Here is a 26447-nt window from a genome sequence, read left to right on the forward strand (position 1 = left end):
ATGACCTGAGCCGAAGGCAGAGGCTTTAACCCACTGAATCACCCAGGCGCCCCTGTCTCCCATTTTTTAAGAGCAGCCTAAGAGGAAGGGTTATGTGTTCACATGTACAATTTGCAGACTTGGTAGCAGGAATATAAAGAACTTCCCATCTGATGGGTTTCTATTTTCTCTGTTAAGTAGGAGGTAAAGACATCTGCTGAGTTATAAAGGAAGGTAGAAAAGCTGAAGATTTCCAGACAGTAACTCACTGCCTGGCATGCTTCCGTTGAAAATTTCTATATGAGATCCAAATTCTGATACGTTTGATTGGGCACTGTTGCCTTAAATCAGCAGTCACGTGATTTCATGTAAAACTGTTCACAAAAATTCATGCAGTCTTACAACTTATAAAAACTTCAACCTTTAAAAAAGATCAATACAAGGTAAATGTCTTGAATTCAGATTTTGAAAAGAACACTATATCAAATGAAAAAGTCTACAACCTACAAGTATTGAATTTATCAATTTTTTAAGATTTTATTTTTTTATTTGACAGAGAGAGAGAAAAAAAAAACACACAAGCAGAGGGAGCAGCAGGGGGAGAGAGAAGCAGACTCCCTGCTGAGCAAGAAGCCCAATGTGGGACTTGATCCCAGGACCTCCGGGATCATGACCTGAGCCAAAAGTAGACACTTAACCACAGGCAACCCTGAATTTATCAATTTTATTAACAAGTAAATATCAGTTATACAAAACGAAAGCTGAGTCCTGAAGATGTATTTTAGTACACTTATGTTTCAGCAGCATCATTTGCAGTAGCTAAAAGGTAAATGCAACCCAGTATTCATCAACAGATAAATGGGTAAGCCAACTGTGACATATATATACAATGGAATATATTATTCAGCCTTAAAACAGAAGGAAATTTTGACATCTGCTACATGGATGAACCCTGAGGACATAATGCTAAGTAAAATAAAGCAATCACAAAGAAATAAATACTAAATGATTCCACTTACATGACGTACGTATAATAGTCAAATTCACTAAATGAAAAGGTAGAAAGCTGCGTTACAGAGACTGCAGGGATGGGGAATGGGCAGTTATCATTTAATGGGTACAGAGTTTCAGTTTTACAAGATAAAGAAAGTTCTAGAGATGGACTGTGGTGATGGCTGGCAATACTAAAATGTATACATAAAAACAGCTAAGATGATAAACTCTGTATTTGCATTTTATCACAATTTTTAAAATCAGAGAGTGGGGTGCCTGGGTGGCTCAGTCAATTGAGCATCTGACTCTTGGTTTCAGCTGAGGTCATGTTCTCAAGGTCAGGAGATCAAGTTCCCAGTGGGGCTCTACACTCAGAATGGAGTCTGCTTGAGATTCTGTCTCCTCCTCTCCCTCGGCCCCTCCACTCACACACGCACTCCCTCTCTCTAAAAGAAATAAATACATCTTTAAATAAAACTGGGAGGAAAAAGTCAATTTTAGTATATTATGTATTAAAGCACAAAATACACTGTTACCTTTAAAGAAAAAAAACACTTTTTTAAATGCTGAATTTAAATCATCTGTACTCCATGCCATACGTTTGTTTATACCAGACAGCACAACAGAAGCTGAAGCTTTGAGATACCCACTGGCTCTGAGAAGAGGACTTTAAAAAATAAACTGAACTGGGTGCCTGGGTGGCTCAATTGTTAAGTGTTTGCCTTTGGCTCAGGTCATGTTCTTGGGGCCCTGTGATCAGGGAGCCCGCTTCTCCTCTGCCTCTGCCGTTTGCCCTGTCTGTGCTCTCCTGTTATCCCTCTGTCAAACAAATAAATAAAATCTTAAACAAACAAACAAACAAATTGAACCTAGTATGCAAACTAGGATTTAAGGACACCAGGAACAGTCAAAACAACAATACAGAGAACAAAGACGTGACAAACAAGAAAGATACAGTATGGCTAAAGGAATAACTATAAAGGAAAGTCAAGGACCTCAAGTTTATGCAAGGCTGGTAAAGTGGAAATAATAAAAATCTAGGGAGGGGAGAATGGGTGGCTCAGTCGGTGAATCGCCTTTGGCTCAGGTAATAATCCCACAATCTAGGATCAAGTCCTGCATCAAGCTCCCTGCTCAGCAGGGAGTCTGCTTGTCCCTCTGACCCTCATCCTGCTGGTACTCTAAAAAAGATAAGGAAAAATCTTTAAAAAAAATAAAAAATAAGGGCACCTGGGTGGCTCAGTGGGTTAAAGCCTCTGCCTTTTGCTCAGGTCATGATTCCAGGGTCCTAGGATCAAGCCCCACCTTGGGGGGAAGGGTCTCTGCTCAGCACTGAGCCTGATTCCCCTCACCCTCTGCCTGCCTCTCTGCCTACTTGTGATCTCTGTCAAATAAATAAATCTTAAAAAAAAAAAGTAGGTAGAAAGTGACCATATAATAATGGAAACTATAGGATATAATAAAAGAATTCTGTAAAGAACTGATAGAAGACCGAAAGAAAATGAGGCTCCAAAAATTTCAAGAAAGGGGGCGCCTGGGTGGCTCAGTGGGTTAAGCCGCTGCCTTCGGCTCAGGTCATGATCTCAGGGTCCTGGGATCGAGTCCCGCATCAGGCTCTCTGCTCAGCGGGGAGCCTGCTTCCCTCTCTCTCTCTGCCTGCCTCTCCGTCTACTTGTGATTTCTCTCTGTCAAATAAATAAATAAAATCTTTAAAAAAAAAATTTCAAGAAAGATGGAATATTATCCTACAGATAGGCTCAACAGAATACAGCACAAAAATGATAAATTCTACTTTTACATAGCTAAAATTTCAGAAGATTACAATGATGGACATCTGAGACCATTAGAAGACTACACAGGAAGTTATCTGGAGAAGTCAGAATTATCAGCTCAGAGAATGAATTATAAACAATTAAAGATTTAAGAAAACAAAGTTACGGGAAGGATAAAAGAGATTAAAAAGCCACTATCAATGACTTTAAGGCCTTTCTAAAGAATGGTAATAAAAATAAGCTTTAAGGGTTAAAAAATCTCATAGCTACCATCTAGCCTTATAGTATCTCACTCTTAAGCATACACAAATAGTCCTAATGGTCACCAGTATTTGAGGAAAGCAAGGAAATAACGGGGAGAAGCAAAAGAAAGAAATTTGGAGGACACTGTCAATTTAGGCAAAGAAAACTTCAAAAAACAGAAACTCCACTATGCTAAAAAAAAAAAAAAATCCATTATACAAAAACAAAATATCACTCTTTTAAAAAATTCAAACAAGGGTACCTGGGTGGCTCAGTCGGTTAAGCATCTGCATTTGGCTCAGGTCATGATCCCAGCATCCTGGGACTGAGTCCACATAAGGCTCCTTGCTCTGCATGCAGTCAGCTTCTCCCTCAGGCCCCTCTTCCTATTCATTCTCTCAATCTCTCTCTCTCTCTCTCAAATAAATAAAATCTTTTTAAAAAAAATTCAGAGACGCCTGGGTGGCTCGGCTGGTTAAGAGTCTACCTTTGGCTCAGGTCATGATCCCATGGTCCTGGGATCAAGTCCTACAAAGCACTCCTTGCTCAGCAGGGCGCATGCTTCTCCCTCTGCCTGCTGCTCCCCCCACTTGTGGTCTCTCTCTTTAAAATTAAAAAAAAAAAAAAAATCAAACAAGAAAATGCTTCTTAAAAATTTAAGATAACAGGACTGAAAAATATAGTTGAAGAAAATCTCTCAGAAAATAGACCAAAAGGAAAAGAAAAATAGGAGACAGAAGAAAAATTTTAAGTCAGCACGTCCATCATCAACAGAAAATGTGCTCCGATGACTTGGGACTACAGTAACACTTTTCAAAAAAGATTAGTACTGCTGCCCCCTAGGAGGGTGTTTGAAAATGTCAGAGAACAATTCTAGTCCTAATAACTAATGGGTTATACTGGCATTCAGTATCTGGGTGTCATGGCGCTCAAATCCCTACAAGCACAATATAGTCTAACACAAAAACAGTAACTACCTAAATGTCTACAGTGCCCTCTATTGAGAAATACTTGACGATGGAGTGAAAGAATTCTCTTAGTGCCTGACACACTATGCACTTTCATGAACTTTAATTCCAGGATAAACCAAAGATAACTAGAAAAACTTTCAAATCTTGCATAAAAAATCCAGATTAAGAACAGCAACAAATTCTTCAAAAGCAACACTGAAAGTTCAAAGACAAGAAAATACCTTCAAAATGTTGATAGAAACTTAGAGTCAAACTATCAATGAAGCATGACATTTTTAAGAGATAGGTCCCTAAAATTTATATACTATGTAACTTTCCTCAAAAAGAAATCAGAGAACATTTCTGCAAAATCAAGAACTTAAGCCAAGAAAAGAGCTTTCTGAATGGTAGCTAGGAAAAAAGGAGTGGGGGAGGCAAAAGGAAACTCCCAACTGGAGAACAGTGGACAAAAGTTTCAGAATAGTAACTTTGTAACAAATACAACAGCCCACAGAAGCTTCAGAATAAGCACTCCCTAACAAGTCTTAAGAGCAAGTCTAGATTAGAGCAAAGGGGCTGAGGTCCTTCCCCATCCTTTCTCTAAGGGGCACAACTGGTAGGCTGTATGATGGTCTCTCTGAGTTTGAAAACCCAGGTAGCTTTCCAAGACCTTTTGGAAAAATAGCAGTAAGTACATAGAAAATGAAGTACATAAAAAGAGGAGGCAAATAACTGCAAGAAAAACAAAATGTACAGAGAAGGGAAAGTATTCATAGTATTCACTTGATTAACAATTTATTATTCATTATTATTATAGTAATAATAACAAAATCTAGTGATTTAACTAATTTTATTACAATGAAATATGGTGAAAGGAGATAGAAGGGGTGTGATAAGTTAAAAGATAATATAAAATATTGTCAGGGACCATAGTTGTCTATTTCTTTTCTTTTCTTTTTTTAAGATTTTATTCATTTGGGGCACCTGGGTGGCTCAGTGGATTAAGCCGCTGCCCTCAGCTCGGGTCATGATCTCAGGGTCCTGGTATTGAACCCCGCATCCGGCTCTCTGTTCAGCGGGGAGCCTGCTTCCCTTCCTCTCTCTCTCTGTCAAATAAATAAATAAAATCTTAAAAAAAAAAAAAAGATTTTATTTATTTATTTGACAGAGAGAGAGATCACAAGTAGACAGAGAGAGTGAGAACCAGGCTCCCCACTGAGCAGAGAGCCCAATGCGGGCCTTGATCCCAGGACCCTGAGACCATGACCTGAGACAAAGACAGAGGCTTAACCCACTGAGCCACCCAGGCATCCCACAGTTCTATTATTTTTAAAAAGGCAGTAGTGAATGTCAGAAGAGTTGATAGTGGTTGCTGGAGTAGAAAGACAGGATGGGTAGAGACCTAACTACTCTGGTCATAAGCATTCTAGTATTTTGTGTGCTTCTCAGCAAAATCAACTGGAGAAATGACAATGTCTCATAAACATAACATTTCATGCTATTAAGAAATTAGGCAGGGGTGCCTGGGTGGCTCAGTGGGTTAAAGCCTCTGCCTTTGGCTCAAGTCATGATCCCAGAATCCTCGGATCAAGCCCCACATGGGGCTCTCTACTCAGCAGGGAGCCTGCTTCCCTTCCTCTCTCTTTGCTTGCCTCTCTGCCTACTTGTGATCTCTGTCAAATAAATAAATAAAATCTTAAAAAAAAAAAATTAGGCAGATTTATATACATTGAAATGGTACAAAGTTTATAATAAATTTTAGTAAAAATTTATTTTATTAATATCATCACTCAACAAATATAACTACCAGAAGTTTTTCTAGACACTGAACATGAATGATAAATGAACTATATAAATTACACATACACACAGTTAGCTGGGTATCAGCTTCCAACCTCAGCATTACTAACATATGGACTGGATAATTTTTTTATTTGGGGGGTAGAGGACTACTGTCTTGTCCATGTTTAACAACATCCTTGACTTCTATCCACTAAATGTCAATAACAACCTCCTCTCTGGTTGTGATAACCAAAAATGTCTCCAGACACTGCCAAATGTCCCATGGGAGCAAAACTGCCCCCAAGTAAGAATCACTGTTTTATATGTTGCACATGTTGAAAAATTCTGGGGGCACCTGGATGGCTCAGTCAGTCGAGCATGTGACTCTTGTTCTCAGGGTTGTAAGTCTGAGCCCCACTTGGGTGTAGAGATTACTTTAAAAATCTTTAAAAAAAAAAAAAAAAGGCAAAGTTCTGAAATGATACACACCCAAAAGACAGCAGTTTTGTAACTGGAAGAGAAAATTAGTGAAAAAGTCACTATCTTTGACACTCTTGTAGCTTGATTTTCATAAAAATTCATTATTTCTATAGTAAACATTGAAAACGAACGTAAAAACTTACAAAATAAATTAAAACTAAATGCAATCACAAAACAAAAGTTTTAAAAGAGAGTATTTGTCAGTTTTTAAAGAAATCAATAAAAAGGGACACCTGGCTGGCTCATTTGGTTAAGTATCTGCCTTCTGCTCAGGTCATGATCCCAGGATCCTGGGATGGAGTCCCACTTTGGGCTCTTTGCTTAGCAGAGACACTGCTTCTCCCTCTGCGTGCTACTCCCACTCTCTCTGACAAATAAATAATTAAAATCTTTTAAAAAGGGAAAAAAAAGAAACCAGTAAAAAAAGGAAATGGAGAAAAGATAAGTATGTAAATTTATTTAAAATACTAGTAAGTTCAGGGGCACCTGGCTGACTCAGTGGTGAGCATCTGAGTCTTGATCTTGGTAGAGCATGTCAGTTTTCATAACTTCAAGACCCACCCTGGGCATACAGCTTACTTTAAGGAAAAAAAACAAACTATTAAGTTCAACTTGCTGTTTTATGATAAAGTATTTTTCAACAACTATACATACATAAAGAATCCATTTCTGAAATATCAATTTTAGGGGCACATGGGTGGCTCAATGGGTTAAAGCCTCTGCCTTCGGCTCAGGTCATGATCCCAGGGTCCTGGGATCGAGCCCCGCATAGGCTCTCTGGTCAGCAGGGAGCCTGCTTCCTCCTCTCTCTCTGCCTGCCTCTCTGCCTACTTTCGATCTCTCTCAAATAAATAAATAGATAAATCTTTAAAAAAAAAAGATATATCAGTTTTAACAAGTATTTACTCTAGGGGTGCATTGGTAGCACAGTTGGTTAAGCAGCTGCCTTTAGCTCAGGTCAGGATCCTGGGTCCTGGGCTCAAGACCCAAATCCAGGTCCCATCGGCCTCTCTGCTCAACAGGAAGCCTGCTTCTCCCCCTCCCTCTGCCACTCCCCCTGCCTGTGCTCTCTTGCACTCCCTCTCTCAAATAATAAATAAATAAAATCTTTAAAAATAAATAATATAATTTTGAATACCTTACAATAAAAAAAAAAAAACAAAGCTTGGTTCATTCCAGTATCAAATGAGAGGTCAGGGAAGCTTGTGGGCTTTTTTCCCTATTATGTACTACAAAACTTACAATTCAGCTTCTCATACCTATCAGCTTAATGGAAACCTAAGCAACTTCACTCATTTAAAATTTCAAGTAAACTCTACACCAATGTGGGGCTCGAACTCATGACCCTCTGAGTTCAAGAGTCGAATGCTCTACCAACTAAGCCAGCCAGGCGACTCAACTTCACTCATTCAACAAATATTTAGCAAATACCTAGTATATGCCAGGCCCTTCACTGTACACTGGGTAAATACAAGAGTTTTTATAAAATAAATAAATAATAAAAAGATAGACTCTTCCTATCAGTTTAGAATCGATCTTAACTGGGAAAACAAGCAAACAACTAAGTTTAAAATTACAAATTATATTAAAGTTTAGGAAGAAAATGACCTGGGTGTAGTGATACATGTTAAGCATGAAAACTCATAAGCACCGATTTTTAAGAATTCCATTCCCTACCCCCACTCCTCTTCTATTTATTTTTAAAGATTTTATTTATTTATTTGGCAGACAGATCACAAGCAGGCAGAGAGGCAGGAAGAGAAGCAGGCTCCCCGCTGAGCAGAGAGGTTGATGGGAGGCTCAATCCCAGGACCCTGAGATCATGACCCAAGCCCAAGGCAGAGGATGAAACCTACTAAGCCACCCACGCGCCCCCCTCCACTCCTCTTTTAAATAAAATTTTATGGAAGTCTGATCCACTTTTTAAATGTCAGTCTAAGCCACTCTAAAATTATTTTATTTAGACAACTGTTAGCTGGACATTATTACACTCACCCACTGTTTATCATGATTATTACACTCACCTACTGTTTATCATGAACTAGCCTCTTTCCATCCACCATACCCTATTTTTTCTGTTTTATGCTTTCCTTTTCTTTTTTTTTTTTGTGTGTGTTTTTTTAAGATTTTGTTTATTTATTTAACAGATAGAGATCACAAGTAGGCAGAGAGGCAAGCAGAGAGAGCAGAGGAAGCAGGCTCCCCACCGAGCAGAGAGCCCGATGTGGGGCTCGATCCCAGAACCCCAGGACCATGACCCAAGCCGAAAGCAGGGGCTTTAACCCACTGAGCCACCCAGGTGCCCCATACCTTTTTCTTTGTTTTGCCTTTCTACTACATTCTCCAGGATTTCAGTAACAGCCTTGGGCCTTAAATGCGCCAATCCCTGGTTAAGTTTACAACGCTAAAATATTCATGACCCCTAATTTAAATTCAGATTTAGAAGCTAACAATGAAATAAAGAATTGAATAAAATTTTAATTTTACAAGTGCTAATAACTCTAAACAATACAATAGAAGTTTGAGGAGGCAACACTGGTTGCTCACACATTTAAGAACATAGTTACAAATGCTATGTGAAAATTTAACACAACCATCCAGCAACAGAAAAGTAGTTACATCAACTATGGCTAGTCCACATGGTAGAATACGATGCAACTGTTAGAAAAAAGTGAGAATGATCTCTTAAGGTTTATAACGATTTCCAAGAAATGTTAAATAAAAAAGTGAAAAATAGGGTAGTGTGTATCTGCTTTTATCTACTTGCATATAAAAGTAAGACTATACATGGTACTAATAAAGTGGTTACCAATGTGAGATCAAGGGTGGACAGGCTTCTTGTAAGTACAAGACTTAATTCTGAGCCATGAATTACTTATTTTAACAAGTCTGAAATTACCTAATAAGAATTATTTTTTTAAGATTTTATTTATTTATTTGACAGACAGAGATCACAAGTAGGCAGAGAGGCAGAGAGAGAGAGAGAGAGAGGAGGAAGCAGACTCAACCACTTAGCCACCCAGGCCCTCTGAAATTGCTTAAATAAGAATTTTACAAACCAGGACACCTGGGCGGCTCAGTTAAGTGTCTGCCTTCAGCTCAGGTCATGATCCCAAGGTCCTGGGATGGAGCCCCATATCTGGCTCCCTGCTCAGTGGAGCGCCTGCTTTCCCCGCTCTCTCTGCCTGCTGCTCTACTTGTGCTATCTCTGTTGAATAAATAAATAAAATCTCTAAAAAAAATTTTTTAGGGCGCCTGGGTGGCTCAGTGGGTTAAGCCTCTGCCTTCGGCTCAGGTCATGATCTCAGGGTCCTGGGATCGAGTCCCGCATCGGGCTCTCTGCTCGGCAGGGAGCCTGCTTCCTCCCCTCTCTCTCTGCCTGCCTCTCTGCCTACTTGTGATCTTTCTCTGTCAAATAAATAATAAATAAAATCTTAAAAAAAAAATTTTTTTTAAAAAGGAATTTTAAAAACCTTTTTACAAAGTCTATCTGAAGATGATCCAAAATTTCAAAATTTCACTACAAATTTCTAACAGCTTCAGTTATAATTTTTTATATCTTGTCACACTAAGCCTATCCATTAGTCATTTGTTTACAATTCCGTACCACTCAGGTGGTCCAAATGAACATGAAGTACTGGTATTAACTTAAAACAGTACAACACATTGCTCAAACGTAACTTAGCTCCTGACTTCACTACCTATTGTTTTATGCTGACCAAATTATTTAATCTATTGCCCATGTTTCTCTCTCTATAAAATGGAAGTAACTACACCTATGGCATGGTATGAGAGTTAGAATGCTTCCTAGCACTCAGAAAACTGATTAAATGTTAGCAGATATTATTATTCATAGTTTTTTTATGGTCATGTAAAGCTTTCATCTATGTAATCAAACACCACAGTATGTTTCCATCAAATCCAACAATAATTCATAGCATATTCAGAATCAGTAAATTGCTGTTAAGGAATGGCTTCAATGTACTGCAAAGCAGAAAAGTGAAAATAGTACAATAAAAAATAAGTGAAACAGTGTAACTATACACAGTCCAAGTCCTGGAGAGTGACATATTGCTAAAATTTTAAATATCAATAGGAGGGGCGCCTGGGTGGCTCTGACATCAGATAAGCATCTGCCTTCAGCTCAGGTCATGATCCCAGGGTCCTGGGATCAAACCCCAAATTGGGCTTCCTGCTCTGTGGGAAGCCTGCTTGTGTACGCTTACACGGGGGCTCGCTCTCTCTCTCTCTCTCTCTCTGTCAAATAAATGAAGAAAATGTTAAAAAATAAATAAATATATAAATGCATAAAATAGCAATAGAAGAATGAAGATTTTGAAGGGAAAGCGGTTAGAGAAATGGATTATACCAAATCATTAATAACCTTTGATCATACTGGTTCCTAAACCCAGCTGATAATCAGAATTACCAGGTATACATTTTAAAAGCAAAAGATCCCACCTCATACTCCGTAATCACAACGACAAGGGACAGAATATGGGAATCTGTATTTTTAAAGCATCCCAGATGATTATGATCATTAACTAGGTTTGGGAGCCACCACAGGACTCACTATCTTACAATTAGAGACTTTACAAGTATCACCAGATAAAATAAACTTAATCATTGCCTTTGGCGGCTGTAAAGCCAGAGACAAAGTGATATTACAATTAGTCATTCCCGGGAATGCCTGGCTGACTCAGTCGGTTAAGTGTGTGCCTTTGGCTAAGGCCATGATCTTGGGGTCCCACCTCGGGCTCCCTGCTCAGTAGGGTGTCTGTTTCTCCCTCTGCATCATCCCCTGCTCCCTCATGCGCATGCTCGCTCTCCCTCCTGCTAATAAATATATAAAATCTAAAAAAATCAGCAACACAATTATTCCTTCAGACTAAGCCATTAAAGAACATTTTAAGGTAAACAGTAAGTGTTCTAAGTTATAGGGATCAACGGTGGACAGGCTTCTTGTAAGTACAAGACTTAATTCTGAACCATGCATTACTTATTTTAACAAGTCTGAAATTACCTAGTAAGAATTTTTTTTAAGATTTTATTTATTTATTTATTTGACAGATCACAAGTAGGCAGTAAATGGCTGCCATTTACTGAACAATTACTCAATGGCCCAATATCATTCCATTCAAAAATAAAGAAAATGTCAAGAGGAAGAGAACAGAGAATACAATTTTAAAACAGGCAAAAAAAGATCTGAGCAAACACCTCACCAAAGAAGATACACAGTGGCAAATAAATCTATAAAAAGATGTTCATTAGGGGATTGCAAATTAAAGCAAGATACCACTACAACCTATTAGAATGGCTAAAACCCAAAACATTGACAGCATCAAATGCTGACAAGGATGTGGCACAAGAATTCTCACTCACTGTTGGTGGGAATGCAAAAAAGGTGTAGCACTGTGAAAGACTGACAGTTTTTTAAAAAACTAAATGTACCGTTATTATACAATCCAGCAAGTAAGCTCTCTAGGATTTACCTAAATCCTTGAAAACTTATGTCCACACAAAAATCTGCACATGAATTTGTATTCATAATTGCCAAATCTTGGAAGCAATGACATCCTTCAATAGGTGGACACAGGGGCACCTGGCTGTCTCAGTCAGTGGACCATGTGACTCCTGATCTTGGGGTTTTAAGTTCAAGCCCCACGCTGGGTGGAGAAATTAGTGAAAAATAAAATCATTTTTAAAAAGGTGGAAAAATAAACTGTAATACATATATACAATGGAATATTATTCAGCACTAAAAAGACCAAGCCACAAAAAAAGACTTTTAAGAAGGAACCTTAAATGAACACTGCTAAGTGAAATCTGACATTCTGGAGAAGGCAAAACTATGGAGGAGAGTGAAAGAGCACTAGATGCCTAGGGTTTGGGGAGAAAGAGGAAGAAAAAGGTAGAACACAGGACATTTTTAGAGCAGTAAAACTATTCTGCATACTATAAAGGTAGATACAAGTCCTTGTACTTTTGTCAAAAACCAAGGAACAGGGGTGACTGGGTGGCTCAGTCAGTTAAGCATCTGCCTTTCACTCAGGTCGTGACCCTGGAGTCTCAGGTTTAAGACCAGCATGGGGCTCCCTGATCAGTGGGGAGTCTGCTTCTTCCTTTGCCCCTCCTACTGCTCATGCTCTCAAATAAATAAATAAAATCTTAAAAAACAACAACAACAACAAAAAACATACCAGACAATGGGTGAACCCTAATGAAAACTATGGGCTCTTGTTGATAATAATGGGTCAATGTTGGTATTAGTCATAACAAATATACGAAACTAGTGGGGCTACTGATGGTGGAGGAGAGGTTATGTGGGAAGTGCCTGTATCTTCTCCTCTATTTTGCTGTAAACCTAAATTGCTCTAAGAAACAGTCAATGAGAGGGGTGTTTGCGTGGCTCCATCAGTTAAGTGTCTACCTTCAGCTCAGGTCATGATCCCAGATTCCCAAAGTCCCAGAGTCCCAGGACTGAGACCCACATCAAGCTCCTGGCAGAGCAGACCCTGCTTCTCCCTCTGACCCTCCCCCCTTCTCGTTCTCTCTCTCTCTCTCTCTCTCTCAAATAAATAAAACCTTTAAAAAAAAAAAAGAAGTCAATGAGAGAGAAGACAGAGGGAGAAAACGTGATTTGAAATCAGAAGAAAATTAAATAAATTCAAAGAAAAAGCATTTTGTAAAAAAACTTCTAATAATAAAAACATAATTCAAAGTTAAAAAAAAAAAAAAAGTAAGGGTGGAACCCTCCCCTGCATTGCTAGTGGGAAAGTAAAATGGTGCAGTCACTTAGGAAAACAGCTTGGTAGTTCCTGGAAAAGTTAAACATAAAATTCCTCAAAAAGCTGAACATGATCCAGAAATGCCACTACTAGGTATATACCCAAGAGAGTAGAAAACCTAAGTTCACATAAAAACGTGTGCACAGGGCGCCTGGGTGGCTCAGTGGGTTAAGCCGCTGCCTTCGGCTCGGGTCATGATCTCAGAGTCCTGGGATCGAGTCCCGCATCGGGCTCTCTGCTCAGCAGAGAGCCTGCTTCCCTCTCTCTCTCTGCCTGCCTCTCCATGTACTTGTGATTTCTCTCTGTCAAATAAATAAATAAAATCTTTAAAAAAAAAAAAAAAACTTGTGCACAAATGGTAACAGCAGCATTATTCATAATAGTCAAAAAGTACAGAACGCCCAAGTGTCCACCAACTGATGGACAAAATTTGGAATATCCATACAACCAAGTATTACTCAACCATAAAAAGGAATAAAGTTCTGCCAAATGTTAAAACATGAACCTTTCAAAAACGTTATTTTAAGTAAAAGTCACAAAAAGCCATATATATCATATGAGTCCACTTATATGCAATGTCCAGAATAGGCAAACCTATAGAGACGGAAAGTAGTGGTTGTCAAGGAATGGGTGGTGGTGGTGGGGTGGGGGGGTTGATGGGGAGATTGGGACTGCTAGTAGGTGGTTTCCTTGTGCAGTGATGAAAATATTCTGAAATAAGACCCTGATGATGACTACACAACACAGTATACACCACATAACATATACTAAAACCCACATAAATGTACACTCCATAAAGGGCGCATTTTATGTTACGTGAATTATCTCTCAATTGCTTAAGTTTTTTTTAAAAAAAACTAACGATGGCCCTAATGAAACAATGTGCCTGAGCAAACAACAACAGCTTGCTAACATCACAAGGCAAAATCAACTGTCTGGGCCTTCTCATGGGAATACTCAACACATGTGAAAAGTCTTGCTCTTTCTCATCCTCACACCCAATAAGAAAATATACCAATTCTGATCAAGACCCCGAATCCAACTAATCAAGTTATAGGAAAAATAAACAAAACAGAATACATTAAACTATAGAAAAGGACTCTGCAAAATGCAGAACTCTGGAAACCTTTATAGGACCAAAGACCTGATTTTTTTTTTTTTTAAGGATTTTTCTCATTTATTTGAGAACAAGCACAAAGGGAGAGTGAGAGGGAGAATGAGACTCCCCACCGAGCAGATAATCTGCATGAGTGGGAGAATCAGATTTCCTACCGAGCAGAGTCTGACATGGGGCTTGATCCAAGTACCATGAGATCATGACCTGAGTTGAAGGCAGGCACTTAACCTACTGAGACACCCAGGTATCCCCAAAACCATTTCTTAAAAAGGGGGGCAAAGAAAAGATGGGAAGGTTTCCAACCAAATAATGGTGTTTAGTTATCTTTAAAGTCCTTATCTTTTAGATCTATACTGAAATACTCATGGATAAAATTACATGACTGAGATTTGCTTCAACAGAACAGATAGGGAAGGAGCGGACAGAAGTATAAGTAAAATAAAAAAAAACAGTCATGAGCTCCTTAAGATGAATGACAAGCTTGTAGGTCACAGATACTGTAATATTTTTGTATATATTTAAAACTCTCCATAATAAAAAAATAAAGGGTATACTCAACACAATCATATTTACAATATAGAGAACAAAGTGTTAAGACAGCTGTATGGATGGATGGAAACTGTTAGATTATTCCAGAGAATTCAGACAGAAGCACCCTGAAAAAAACTGTGGTAGTAAAGAAATGAAAAACATAAATTAAATCAGGGTGATTTCCTGAGGTCATTGGTTACCAGGCTTCAGGGACACTCTATGCAAAATTTTTTACTAACTCATTTTTTTTTTAAACTAAAAGAGTCTTCACAGCTTTCAGACTATATCCCAAAATATTAATCACTGAATTAAAATATATTTTAAGGGCACCTGGGTGGCAATGTCGGTTGGGTGTCCAACTCTTGGTTTCAGCTTGGATCATGATCTAAGGTCATGGGACTGAGCCCTGCATTAAGTTGTGTGTTCAGCATGGTGTCTGCTTGAGGCTGTCTCTCCCAAAATAAATAAATAAATCTTTAAAAATATGTATATATATTTTAACATACTGAGGCTGTTATCTATATTTGACAGCCCCTTGAATCACTGTAGTCCAGTTCACATATTCCAACAAAGTTCTTTCCTCCTTTAGAACTTCTCCTAATGCTGTATCTTCTAATTGCAATACCTATGATAAGGTATTCATACTTCAGATCTAAGAGTATTCTTACCTCCAGGGGCTTTATGAGAATTAGATGAGCTAAACATAGTAAGAATTTAAATTCTTGGCATATAGAAATTGCTCAACAAATACTACCTATTTATCTGAAAATCTGTTATCTACATAGGTTTCCTATTACCATTTATTTTCTCACCATTTATCTAGCTAATTTCTGATTTACCACATTCTATAACTTCTAGACTACAAGCTCCATGAGGGCAAGGTCCTTAGTTCATACATCATTATGTACCAGTGCCTAGCACAAAGTAACACTCAAATACATTCACTGAATAATTACACTAGAATCGATAAAACTTAGACTCAATATATAGGGGTAAGACCCACTAATATCTCTAGCATCTAATAATGGGAAGGATTGTGATAAACCTTAACAGTATCAGGGAAAAAGAAGAATAAGTAGGTTAAGTATATTTTGTGGGGGAAGAAGCAAGCATGTGAGATTAACTGAATAATGAATGTACTGAATTAAAAGTAAAAAGTTAAACAGAAAATTAGAAAATTAGAGACATTTGATAACCAAAATCTAGTAATGGTAAGTACATGGCTTCTAAAGGCAGCCTGTCCAGGTTTAAATCCCAGCTCTGCTGCCCGCCAGTTGCACAATCTTGGGCCAATTATATAATCTCTGGGCCCCAACATTCTAATACCCACCCAAAAAAAACCCCAAAAGCCAACAAAAAAATAAACCAACTGTGCCAACCTCATTGGGTTGTTTTTAGAATTTAAGGAGTTAATACTGAAGCACTGGAATACTTAGACAGCAGTAACCAAAAAATATTAGGTATTAGGACCTAAGTGGTGGGGAGCCTGGGTGGCTGAGCCAGTTAAGCACGGGTTAAGCACTGGTTAAGCACTGAACTCTCCATGTTGGCTCAGGTCATCATCTCAAGGTTGTGAGATGGCCATGGACCCTGCTTTCAATTCTCTCTCCCTCTGCCCTGCTCCCCTCCCTCTCCTAATTTTTTTTTTCTTTTTTGACAAGAGGGAGAAGAGACAGTGAGAGAGGAACACAAGCAGGGGGAGTGGGAGAGAGAGATGAGCAGGGAGCCAGATGTGGGGCACCTGAGCTGAAGGCAGATGCTTAACGACTGAGCTACCCAGGCAAACACCCCCAAATTTTTTTAATTAAAAAAAAAAAAAAGACCTAAGTGGTAGATGAAAATCTGATTTCAAATGAAACATACAGTTAATACATTAGAAGAACAAGAGTCCCAGGGAATAGCAACTGGGAACAAAGAAGAGGAAACATGAAGGAAAGTGTTAAGTGGACCAAGGGAAACTAGGGGATTACACAGTGGAAGCCAAAGAAAAGGATTTTGAAGAAAAAATAGTTAATAGCAGAAAGTACTGGTTAAGTGCCTAAAAGTCCGTAAAAAAGCCAGGATGGGGTGCCTGGGTAGCTCAGTCATTTAAGCTTCTGTCTTGGGCTCAGGTCATGATCCCAGGGTCTGGGAGCCCCATGGCTCAGGCTCCCACTCATTGGGGAATCTGCTTCTCCCTCTGCCCCTCCCCCTGCTCGTACACGCTCTCTCTCAAATAAATAAATAAAATCTTAAAAAAAAAAAAAAAAAGCCAAAGGATTGGCAATTTGGGGGCCAACCATCATCAGAAAAAACAATACCCTACAAGGTGTTCAAATGTGTTTAAGGAGAAAGTAGGGTAAAAAGGTAAACTATCATGCAGAGTTAAGGAGTAAAAAGAAGAAAGAATTCCAGATTAGTAGTCCCTAGACGTTTGGTTTGCAAGGACTTCAAAAAGAAATAAGAAAATGACATAAGGCTGTAGTCTCTTTAATTCTGTCAAATAAAGTTTCCCCCCCTCAGCTGTCAACTATCATTTGAAATAGGGAAGTGCATAACAGCAAAATTTATGAAGGCAAAAACTGTCAGAATAAAGGGAGTACCTTTACAAAAAATTGCCATACTGTTCTTCTTTTTGTATTTTCATAGTAGATTCAGAAAAATGTTGTAATAGTGCAGATTAAGCTGTCAGTTTTTCTCTTTTAAAAATGAAGAAATCGGGCACCTGGGTGGCTCAGTGGGTTAGGCCGCTGCCTTCGGCTCAGGTCATGATCTCAAGGTCCTGGGAGTCCCACATCGGGCTTTCTGCTCAGCAGGGAGCCTGCTTCCCTCTCACTCTGCCTGCCTCTCTGCCTACTTGGGATCTCTGTCAAATAAATAAATAAAATCTTAAAAAAAAAAAAAAATGACGAAATCAGGGGCACCTGGCTGTCTCAGTGGGTTAAAGCCTCTGCCTTCAGCTAGGGTCAGGATCCCAGGATTCTGGGATCGAGCCCCACATCGCAATCTGCTCAGCAGGGAGCTTGCTTCCCCTTCTCTCTCTCTCTCTCTCTCTGCTTACTTGTGATTTCTGTCAAATAAAAAAAATAAAATCTTTTTAAAAAAATGAAGAAATCAAGTAATGCTTAAACAAATTAACTATTAAGGTCTTTAGGTGGCAACATCTGTCAAGATACAGCAAATCAGTATGCCAGAGTGTACAAACACAAACACTAGTTAAAATTTTTACATTTGTTGGGACGCCTGGGTGGCTCAGTGGGTAAAGCCTCTGCCTTCGGCACAGGTCATGATCTCAGGGTCCTGAGCCAGGCATGGAGCTCTTTGCTCAGCGGGGAGCCTGCTTCCCCTCTCTCTCTGCCTGCCTCTCTGCCTACTTGTGATCTCTGTCAAATAAATAAATAAATAAATATATTGAAAAAAATTTTTTTTACATTTGTTCAATTAATACTTTTAGAATAAAAACTCCTACACTACATTTTCTATGTAATATCTATGTCATATTTTTATAGTTGACAAGCAAGAATTTTGTGTATATCCTAAGTGCATACCACTACAGAGAAAAATATAAGGACATTTTTGCAATATACATAAATTAGACCTGACACATTATGGGGGGGTTCAATAAAACTTTGTTGAAACATACTAGTGTGCCACATAACGGCAGACGAATTTTAAGTCGGATTCCATTTCTATAAGAAATGGTAAGACAACAATATAATACAATGGTTACAAGAACGGTAATAAGACCAAGAACTTTGGATTCAGACAAACTGGGGTTCAAATCTCAACTGTAACACTTCATAGGTGAGTGACATTGGCAGTTATTTCACCTAAGTTTATCTCCTCATCTACAAAATAGAAATACCTACCTCATAAGGTTGTAGTGCTTTTTAAATGGCAGTTATAATTTTTATATAACGTGAATTGCCAAAACCCATAAATAGTCCAATTTTTCTAAGTCCTAAACCAAATTAATCCAAATCTCTGGAGGATGAGATAGAGGCCTGCATATTTTTACAAGTTTTACAAGTGATTCTGAGGGCAGCTGGGTGGCTCGGACATTAAATGTTTGCTTTAGGCTCAGGTCATGAACCCAGGGTCCTAAGATCCAGCCCCGCATTGAGCTCTCTGCTCAGCTTCTCCCTTTCCCACTTCTCCTGCTTGTGTTCCCTCTCTGGTTGTGTCTCTCTCTGTCAAGTGAATAAATAAAATCCTAAAAAAACAATAACAACAACAAGTGATTCTAGTTCACATTTTCATTTAGGAATTTTCATTTAGAAGAGTCTTACTACTAAAGCTTTATCTGAGTCCCAGGTAAGTTAACGTCATGAAGATAAAAGAGCATTAAGACATGATACTCTGGTTTAATTCCAAGTTTGCAAGACAGACCGTTAATCAAAATTCCTTTTACAGAGAACAGAACTATACTGCAAAATTCCAATTTAAAATCCTTTCCAGGGGCACCTGGATGGCTCAGTGGGTTAAGCCACTGCCTTCAGCTCAGCTCACGATCTCAGGGTCCTGGGATCGAGTCATGCCTTCGGGCTCTCTGCAAATGGGAAGCCAGCATCTCCCTCCCTCTCTGCCTGCCTCTCTGCTTACTTGTGATCTCTCTCTGTCAAATAAAGGAAATCTTTAAATAAATAAATAAAGTAAAATCCTTTCCAGGGGTGCCTGGAAAGACTCAGTGGGTTAAGTGGCTCAGTGGCTCAATGGGTTAAGCCTCTGCCTTCAGCTCAGGTCAGTCTCAGGGTCCTGGGATGGAGCTGGGCACTGGGCTCTCTGCTCAGCAGCCGAGCCTGCTTCCCCCTCTGTCTGCTTGCCTCTCTGCCTACTTGTGATCTCTGTGTCAAATAAATAAATACAATCTTTTTAAAAATAAATAAATAAAATAAAATCCTTTCCAGGGGCACCTGGGTGGCTTAGTTGGTAGAACACGGAACTCTTGATCTCAGGGTCATGAGTTCAAGCCCCAAGCTGGGTATAAAGCCTATTTTTAAAAAAATTTTTTTTTTAATGAAATCCTTTCCAAATCCAAGGAAAGTTGGATTCCATATTGAAATTTTACATCAAAACTGGGTATATCCTAACCTCTTCATATTCATTATTGAATAATTCTAATATTGAATATTTTTGAGTCACTGTTCATCTACACATCAACAGCGAGCCAAGGCTGTATACAATAATATTTAAACTCTCTTATTTGTTATCATTCTTAAAAATAAGTTTAAGTTTACAGTTAAAATCCACTAACACTAAACCCTAATACATTTTTTATTTGACCAATATATTTTCCTTAAAATTTTATTGTTTTAAGTAATCTCTACACCCAATATGGGGCTGGAACTTACAACCTGGAGATCAAGAGCTGCAAGCTTTACCAACTGAGCCAGCCAGGCACCCTCTGACACCCTTTGACACATGATTTTTAAAGGTGCATCTTACAAGCAATCTTATTTAAGATTGAAGGTAACTAAAGCAAATTAGTATTCCAGAAAAAAACCTGAAACCCTATTAACTAAGTAACCCAATAAAACATTTTAGAGAAATATGTAGAAAACATACAGAATCATGAACATTCCACTTCAAAAAATCAGCGTGAAATAATAAAAATCCCTCGCAAAAAGTAAGAGTCTAGAAACACTTGTTAAAAATAAACAAAAAAACTCAGAAGGCTTTATCAGAACTAATATGCCGAGAGCAGATTAACTGGAAAGCAAATAAGAAAAGGAATAGTCCTTAAAATATTTCACTGTTACTGGCAGAGAGGAGAACTAAAAGGGAAAGAAGGGGCGAAGGCAGTCATATAGACCTCAATAATGTATAGATTTTAATTTAGACAGAAGTAAGACATTTTCTCAGACATTTAGTGAAGCTTATAAATGACTAACGCATTGTTAACCTACAAAATGTAAAACCAAGCTTTCAGGTGCTTACAGGGCAAAATAAGCGTCTCATCCCCTACGGTAGGAAAAAAATAAAATCCAACCTTTCATACAATGGTGCAAAGGTCCTAAACACTATATCCAAGGACTGGTGGGGTATTATATAGTGAGTCCAAGACTCAGTACATTTGTAAATGCAATTTAAAAAAAATAACTGTCTTACTATCTTCATTCACACAGAATATTGTTTGCAACACAGTGTAATAAAAAGAATTTATCAAGAGAACTCTATAAATCCCACATATTTTTAAACCAGACTATGCACAAGTTAAAAGAAACAATAGAAAACTGGAATACAAGCTTTTTGAAAGTTATATTTTTTGAAGTTCAATAGTGAGGCATCTGTGTGGCTCAGGCAGTTGACCGTCTGCCTTTGGCTCAGGTCATGATCCCAGAGTTCTGGGATCAAGTCCCACATCCCGCTCCTTTGCTCAAAGGGACTCCTTTGCTCAAAGGGACGTCTGCTTCTCCCTCTCCCTCTGCCCTGCTCATGCTCTCTTTTTCTCTCACTCTCTCTCAAATAAATAAGCTAGGTTTTGGGGTTTTTTTTAAGTTAAATAAATAAAGTCCAATAGTATATCAAAGCACAATTCTAAAACATTGAATTGACTAACAGGTGTTAATTTATAATTAATTTTTAAAAGCCTTGATAAAGTGTCAAGATATATAAACATCCTTACTTTCTTTAAACGTTTAGCTTCACCAACTTTATAGAATCAAATAAAAGTTTACTAATTCAAAATTAAACTAAAGGATATATATTTGTTCGGAGACACCCTTTCTAAATTAATCCAATCATCCTTCTTGCAACACTGTATTTTCCTAACTACTCACTGTAGGCATATATGACATAATGTATCAGCGAACACTACTGCTTACATTCTAAATATATAGCAGTCTGAAGAACAGGTGCAACACTACTTGATTGCATGCTCTTTTCTTCTAAGCCTAAATTTGCCCTGGAAAGGGTTTTAAAAATAAACACAAATACCCAAGAGTTGAACAATCCTCTTAAAAAGATGTAGCGATTCTGAAATCCAAGACATAAGTTCTTCAACTACCAACACCTTCCAAAAGTTAGGTAAACAAGCCTATCAAAGCTTCACCTTAAAAAGATCAAGTAAGGACCAAATATGAAGGGTTCTGAGCATATTTAACTTTGCTTCCCCTGCGTGAGTCAGTAACGTGACACAAGTACGTTTTACTTCAAGCTAATATTGAATCTTTCCTCAGTCGTTTCATAAACACAGCACAGATACTCTGGTTCGGCTTTTTATAAGTAAAGAAAGGGCTAGAGGCCCGGTGACGAGTACTCTAAAAGGAAAATTTCAATTTAGAGAAGTACTCATGAGTCAGTCGCTTAGGGAGAACTAATTGAAAGAGAACCTAAGTGAGTAAGGCAGCATCTCAGGTAATAAGGTACTGAAAGTTGGCGGTAGGAAATGAAAACTTCTCAAGAGAGCAGCAAGACATTATGCTTGGTAGCAGCCCTGGAAAGAAGCGTGGCTGTCAAGGGGCAAGTGCATACCAACTCCGAGAGAGGGGGCCAAAAATGCCAAATCGGATGGGGGGGGGGGGGTGATGAAGGAAAAGATAATAAAATGACCATCCCAGACCCTCTCCTCGGGCTCTCCGTCGCAACAGGCACAATCAAAAGCAAGCTTGATGCCCAATAACCCCACGCCGGACTCTCCCACAGAGAAGAGTTTAGCCCCAAGCCCCGGAGGCCCGGCAGGCCGCCTCCAGAGGAGCCCCCGCAGACGCCATACTAAAAGTCAAAATGGCTGCCCCAAGGAAGCCCGCACCGCGCAGCTAGTAAGGGTTGGGGAACAAGCTTCTGCGGGAAAGGGGGAGGGGGACTCTCGGAAGAGCCGTCGCCAGAACCGTAGGCAGGACTATCGCCCCCCGAGCTGCACAGGTAGGTTCCCCTCAACCCTCAAGGCCCGGGGCTCCGACAGAGGGGAGTCCCGGCCCCACCCCCCCCAGCCGGGAACCCCGCCGCCGCAGCCGTCCCGCACACCGACCCCAGCAAGGTACCTGCAGTTCGGCCCGCTCCACCTCCCAGTGCGCCCGCTCCATCTCGAACCGAGCCCACTCGTGCTGGATGTAGTGCAGGATCCCCGGGATAGTGTACTGCTGCGGCCGGGACAGCTCCGGGCCTGCCGCGGAGCCCGCACCCTCGGCGGCTGGAGGACCCCCACCGCCCGCCGCTCCATTTCCCCCTGGCGAAGGGCTCATGTTCCCCCCAGGTCCCTGCTGCTGCCTTGGAGGGGCTGCCATCCCCGGGCCTCCACCACCGCCTCCGGCGAGCTCGTCCATTGTGTGTGGGGCCCCGGCCGGGGCGCAGGGCGAGAAGCCGACAGCTGGGGGAAGGGCCGGGGAGGGTGGCCCCGCGCTGGCCGCGGGGCGGAGGCCGCCTGAGAAAGGGGCGAGGAGGGGGTCGTTGCTGTATGCTTGCCGTGGGTCAGAGCAGGGAGCTGCCGGCCGCCGCCATTACAGTCCCTCCTCCATCTGCCCGTCTCACTCACTCACTTTAGGGAAAGGGGGGGCCGTGGCGGGAGGGGGAAGAGGGGGCAGGGTTGGGAAGGGGATAGACGTAGGGCCGTCACTCCCGCGCAGCATGCCGGGTAGAGAACGCCGCGGCCGCCGCAAGCCTAGCAGCCAAATAGAGTGCGGCCTCACCACACGCAGGCGTACTGAGGACCCAGTGAGGGCGCTTGAGGCGGGGTAGGAGCTCTGACCCCGCCCCCAGGCCCTCCTTCCGACTTGCTCCGGGGGTCTCGCTGTGGTTACTGGACGGTGGTCCACCGAGACTCTTAACTTTGGGGAGCCGGTGGGGCTCGTGCTCCCAACCATCAGTTTCCCTTGCTCAGTTACCAACCTCGCGAACGTCGTTCCCCACCCAAGAGTCTCAGCAGCCTGCGTGCCTTAGAAAAGCTGTTTTCACCTGGCTGGGCGCTCCGGCCGGCCGCCGCCGGTCCCGGATTCCTGCCGTTTCTTTCGCATTCCTTGCGTGTTTCAGGATGTCCCAGAGGGTCGGGCCTCTTTCTCTGGTTGTCACTCGCTCTTTCGCTGGTTTCTTAGCACCAGTCAGTTATTGAGGCTTGGGCGTGGAGGTGGGGGGGGGGGTGCTCTCTTTTGGCAAATTGCCCAGATCCTTCCGGACGTTGGTGACTGATTCCCGGTCTCCGTTTCAAGTCCGAGCTTTGGTTCTAATTCCGTGCTCCCGGTCGCCGGTCGCAACTTGTTCCACTTTGCTACCCCCTTTTTTACTACTCTGGTGTGGGTTGGTTGGGGTGGGGGCGGGGGGTGAAGCAGGAGTGAATGTTTCCATTTTTTCCTTTGGGAGAAGGGAGGGGGAAAAACTTGAGATCTTGACGGTGGTGTGTGAAGAGAGAGAAAGAGAACTTTGAAGGAGACTTCTTAGGCTAACAATTAGGTGCTTCGGAATAAATGGGCTGACAAATAGGGAGTCAGCAGAATCTTTTGATTCACGCCGTGAATACAACGTAAAATCCTGATGAACAGCTGCAAAGATGTTTTCCTAGGTCATTAAATGATGTTTGAATGAATATAATATACACCGAAAAGTCACGCTTAATCTTTTAAGTACCGTAGTGTTTCTATGTGCTTAGGTTGCCAGAAAACATCCTTAATGAACTGGTACGATTCTAAAGAAAATTAATATAGCTAATAACCACTTGTTTGAAAAATAGGACAAAAAATACTGAACAATATAATAAGGGGCAAAAGCTTCAATAATTAGCTACCCAGGAAAATTGCACATAAAATTGATTGCATTAATTTTTTTCCTTCTCTACTACCAGTATGTAATATACAAGACCGCTCAAGGTATAATTTCAAAAAGATAAAAATAGTACATCTTATTTTATCATGTCTGCTTTACTATTCTTATGTCTAATGAAGAGTAGATTGGACTTGTTACCAATACTGCCATATTTTATTTGTAAATGAAATGAGGTCTTAGGTTACATATTATTAGGAACTGTTTCTCCATATTGTTAAGTACTATTTTTCTATTTTATAGTGACCAGCATACAACTTGCTTATTTAGTCCTCTTCCTTTTTAAGAAGCCTCATATCACATAAAATGTTCTAAAATATGTCTCCAAGAAACATGTTTGAGCAGGTGTAATCTCTGTTATGTTGGCATCAAAAGAATAACGTGTACTTATATTTCCCACTGGTACCTCAAGCTCAAGTAAAACTAGATTGATAATCCTTCCATTTTCTTCCCCACACACCTTCAAAAAAACAACTCTGTTTCTCTTCTATTACCTATCATATTAGGTGGCACTACATTCAAACTTGAGGGCTGGCAGTCATTGTAGTACCTTCCTTTCACTCATCCCCACGTCCAGTCCCTTTCTCAGTACATACTTCATTTCTTTTCTTATCTGTATCGTATCTATTCCATTACCTTTTTTCTTGTGTTAGTTTAAGCCTTCCCACCTTACTTTTTCCCTTACCTACCACTGATGCCTGAGTGATCTCCAAAAGACAGATCTGATTCTATTGTTCCTTGCTTAAAATATTTTAGTGATGGGGTGCCTGGGTAGCCCAGTCAGTTAAGCACTGGAGTCTTGGTTTGGGTTCAGGTCATGATCTCAGGGTCATGAAATTGAGCCCATGTGGGGCTCTGCACTTTGCAGAGTCCCCTGGAGATTGTCTCTCCTCTCCCCCTCCCACTGTGCATGCTCTTTCTCTCTCTCTCTCCAATAAATTAATCTTTAAAAAAATATTTTGGTGGTCACCGGATTTAGAATAAAGCCCAAATTTTAGCATGGCATATAAAGATCCTTCAAATTCTAGATCCTTCCTATTGCTTAGTCTACCATCATACCATCATGGCACTCCTCTCCAGGCAAGCTGCACTGATTTTGGCTCCTCAAGAGCATAATGCTGTTTCATTTCATGAGAATTTAACACATGCTGTACCCCATTGGCTTCCCTTCCCTTCTTCAGTCAAAACTTAGTTTGAGTATTACTTCTACCAGAAGGCTTTCTAGATCCCTGAATTAGATTTAGTTTTAAAATATGAAGTCCTGGGGCACCTGGGTGGCTTGGTTGGATAAGCAACAGCCTTCAGCTCAGATCATGATCCTGGAGTCCCAGGACTGAGTCCTGCATATGGCTGTCCACTCAGCAGGGAGTCTGCTTCTCCCTCTGACCCCCCTCCCCATGCTAGTTCTCTCTCTCTCAAATAAATAAAACCTTAAAAAAAATCATAAAATAATAAGATAAAATATGAAGTGCTCCCTGGCCGCCTGGGTGACTCAGTCAGTTGAGCCTCTGCCTTCGGCTCCGGTCATGATCCCAGGGTCTTGGGATCAAGCCTCATATCAGTCTCCCTCCCCAGCAAGGAGCCCACTTTTCCCTCTCCCTCTGCCTGCCAGTCCCCACTGCTTGAGCTCTCTCTCTTTCAAATAAATAAATAAAAATCTTTTTTAAAAAATTTGAAGTACTCCGAATTTGAAGAATTCCAGTTGAACATGTCTGCACTCACTTTCACCATGGTTTTATAAATGCCAATAATTCAGCCCTTGGCCATGTTCTACCCAGATCACAGCCATGTTTCTGCAGCCGCAGCCTGTTAGAGGGATAGGACCCATGCCCCTCTGATTTGCAACTGTACTCCCCAGGTCGGGGATAGTGCAGTCTCCCTAAAATGATGAATAACTGAAATTTAGACTAGACTAATAGGCATATTTTTCCTTCACCTCAGCTATTTTGTAGTATTAGTTTTTGCTACCATTATTCAGCTATTTAAGGTTCAATAGCCAAAACTGCTCTGAGTTCTTTTTTTATTTTGTTTTTGTTTTTTTATAGTTGGCTTTACCCTGAGTATTAAAAGAGAAAGATACCAA

The 26447-nt window shown here is 40.3% G+C and overlaps 2 protein-coding genes across 4 annotated transcripts in view; one reads left to right on the top strand and one right to left on the bottom strand.

Moving 5' to 3' along the window:
- The window catches only part of STRN3 (striatin 3), a 115514-nt gene extending 92363 nt beyond the window's left edge, over positions 1 to 23151 (bottom strand). Inside the window, exon 1 of one of the 3 annotated variants that reach the window (XM_004755147.3) lies at positions 22597 to 23151. In XM_004755147.3, the coding sequence (XP_004755204.1) occupies positions 22597 to 22878 (282 nt within the window). In that variant the 5' untranslated portion in view covers positions 22879 to 23151. The remainder of the gene's footprint in view (positions 1 to 22596) is intronic. The other 2 variants (XM_004755148.3, XM_004755149.3) reach the window with 2 other exon arrangements.
- AP4S1 (adaptor related protein complex 4 subunit sigma 1) overlaps positions 22155 to 26447 on the top strand; it is a 52591-nt gene continuing 48298 nt past the window's right edge. The window contains exon 1 of the mRNA XM_004755150.3: positions 22155 to 22477. The gene's annotated coding sequence lies outside the window, so the exon portion shown is untranslated. The remainder of the gene's footprint in view (positions 22478 to 26447) is intronic.

This window comes from Mustela putorius, unplaced genomic scaffold (assembly GCF_011764305.1).
Source record: "Mustela putorius furo isolate JIRA1106 unplaced genomic scaffold, ASM1176430v1.1 tig00003898_pilon_pilon_pilon, whole genome shotgun sequence".
In the NCBI taxonomy this organism is placed as follows: Eukaryota; Metazoa; Chordata; class Mammalia; order Carnivora; family Mustelidae; genus Mustela; species Mustela putorius.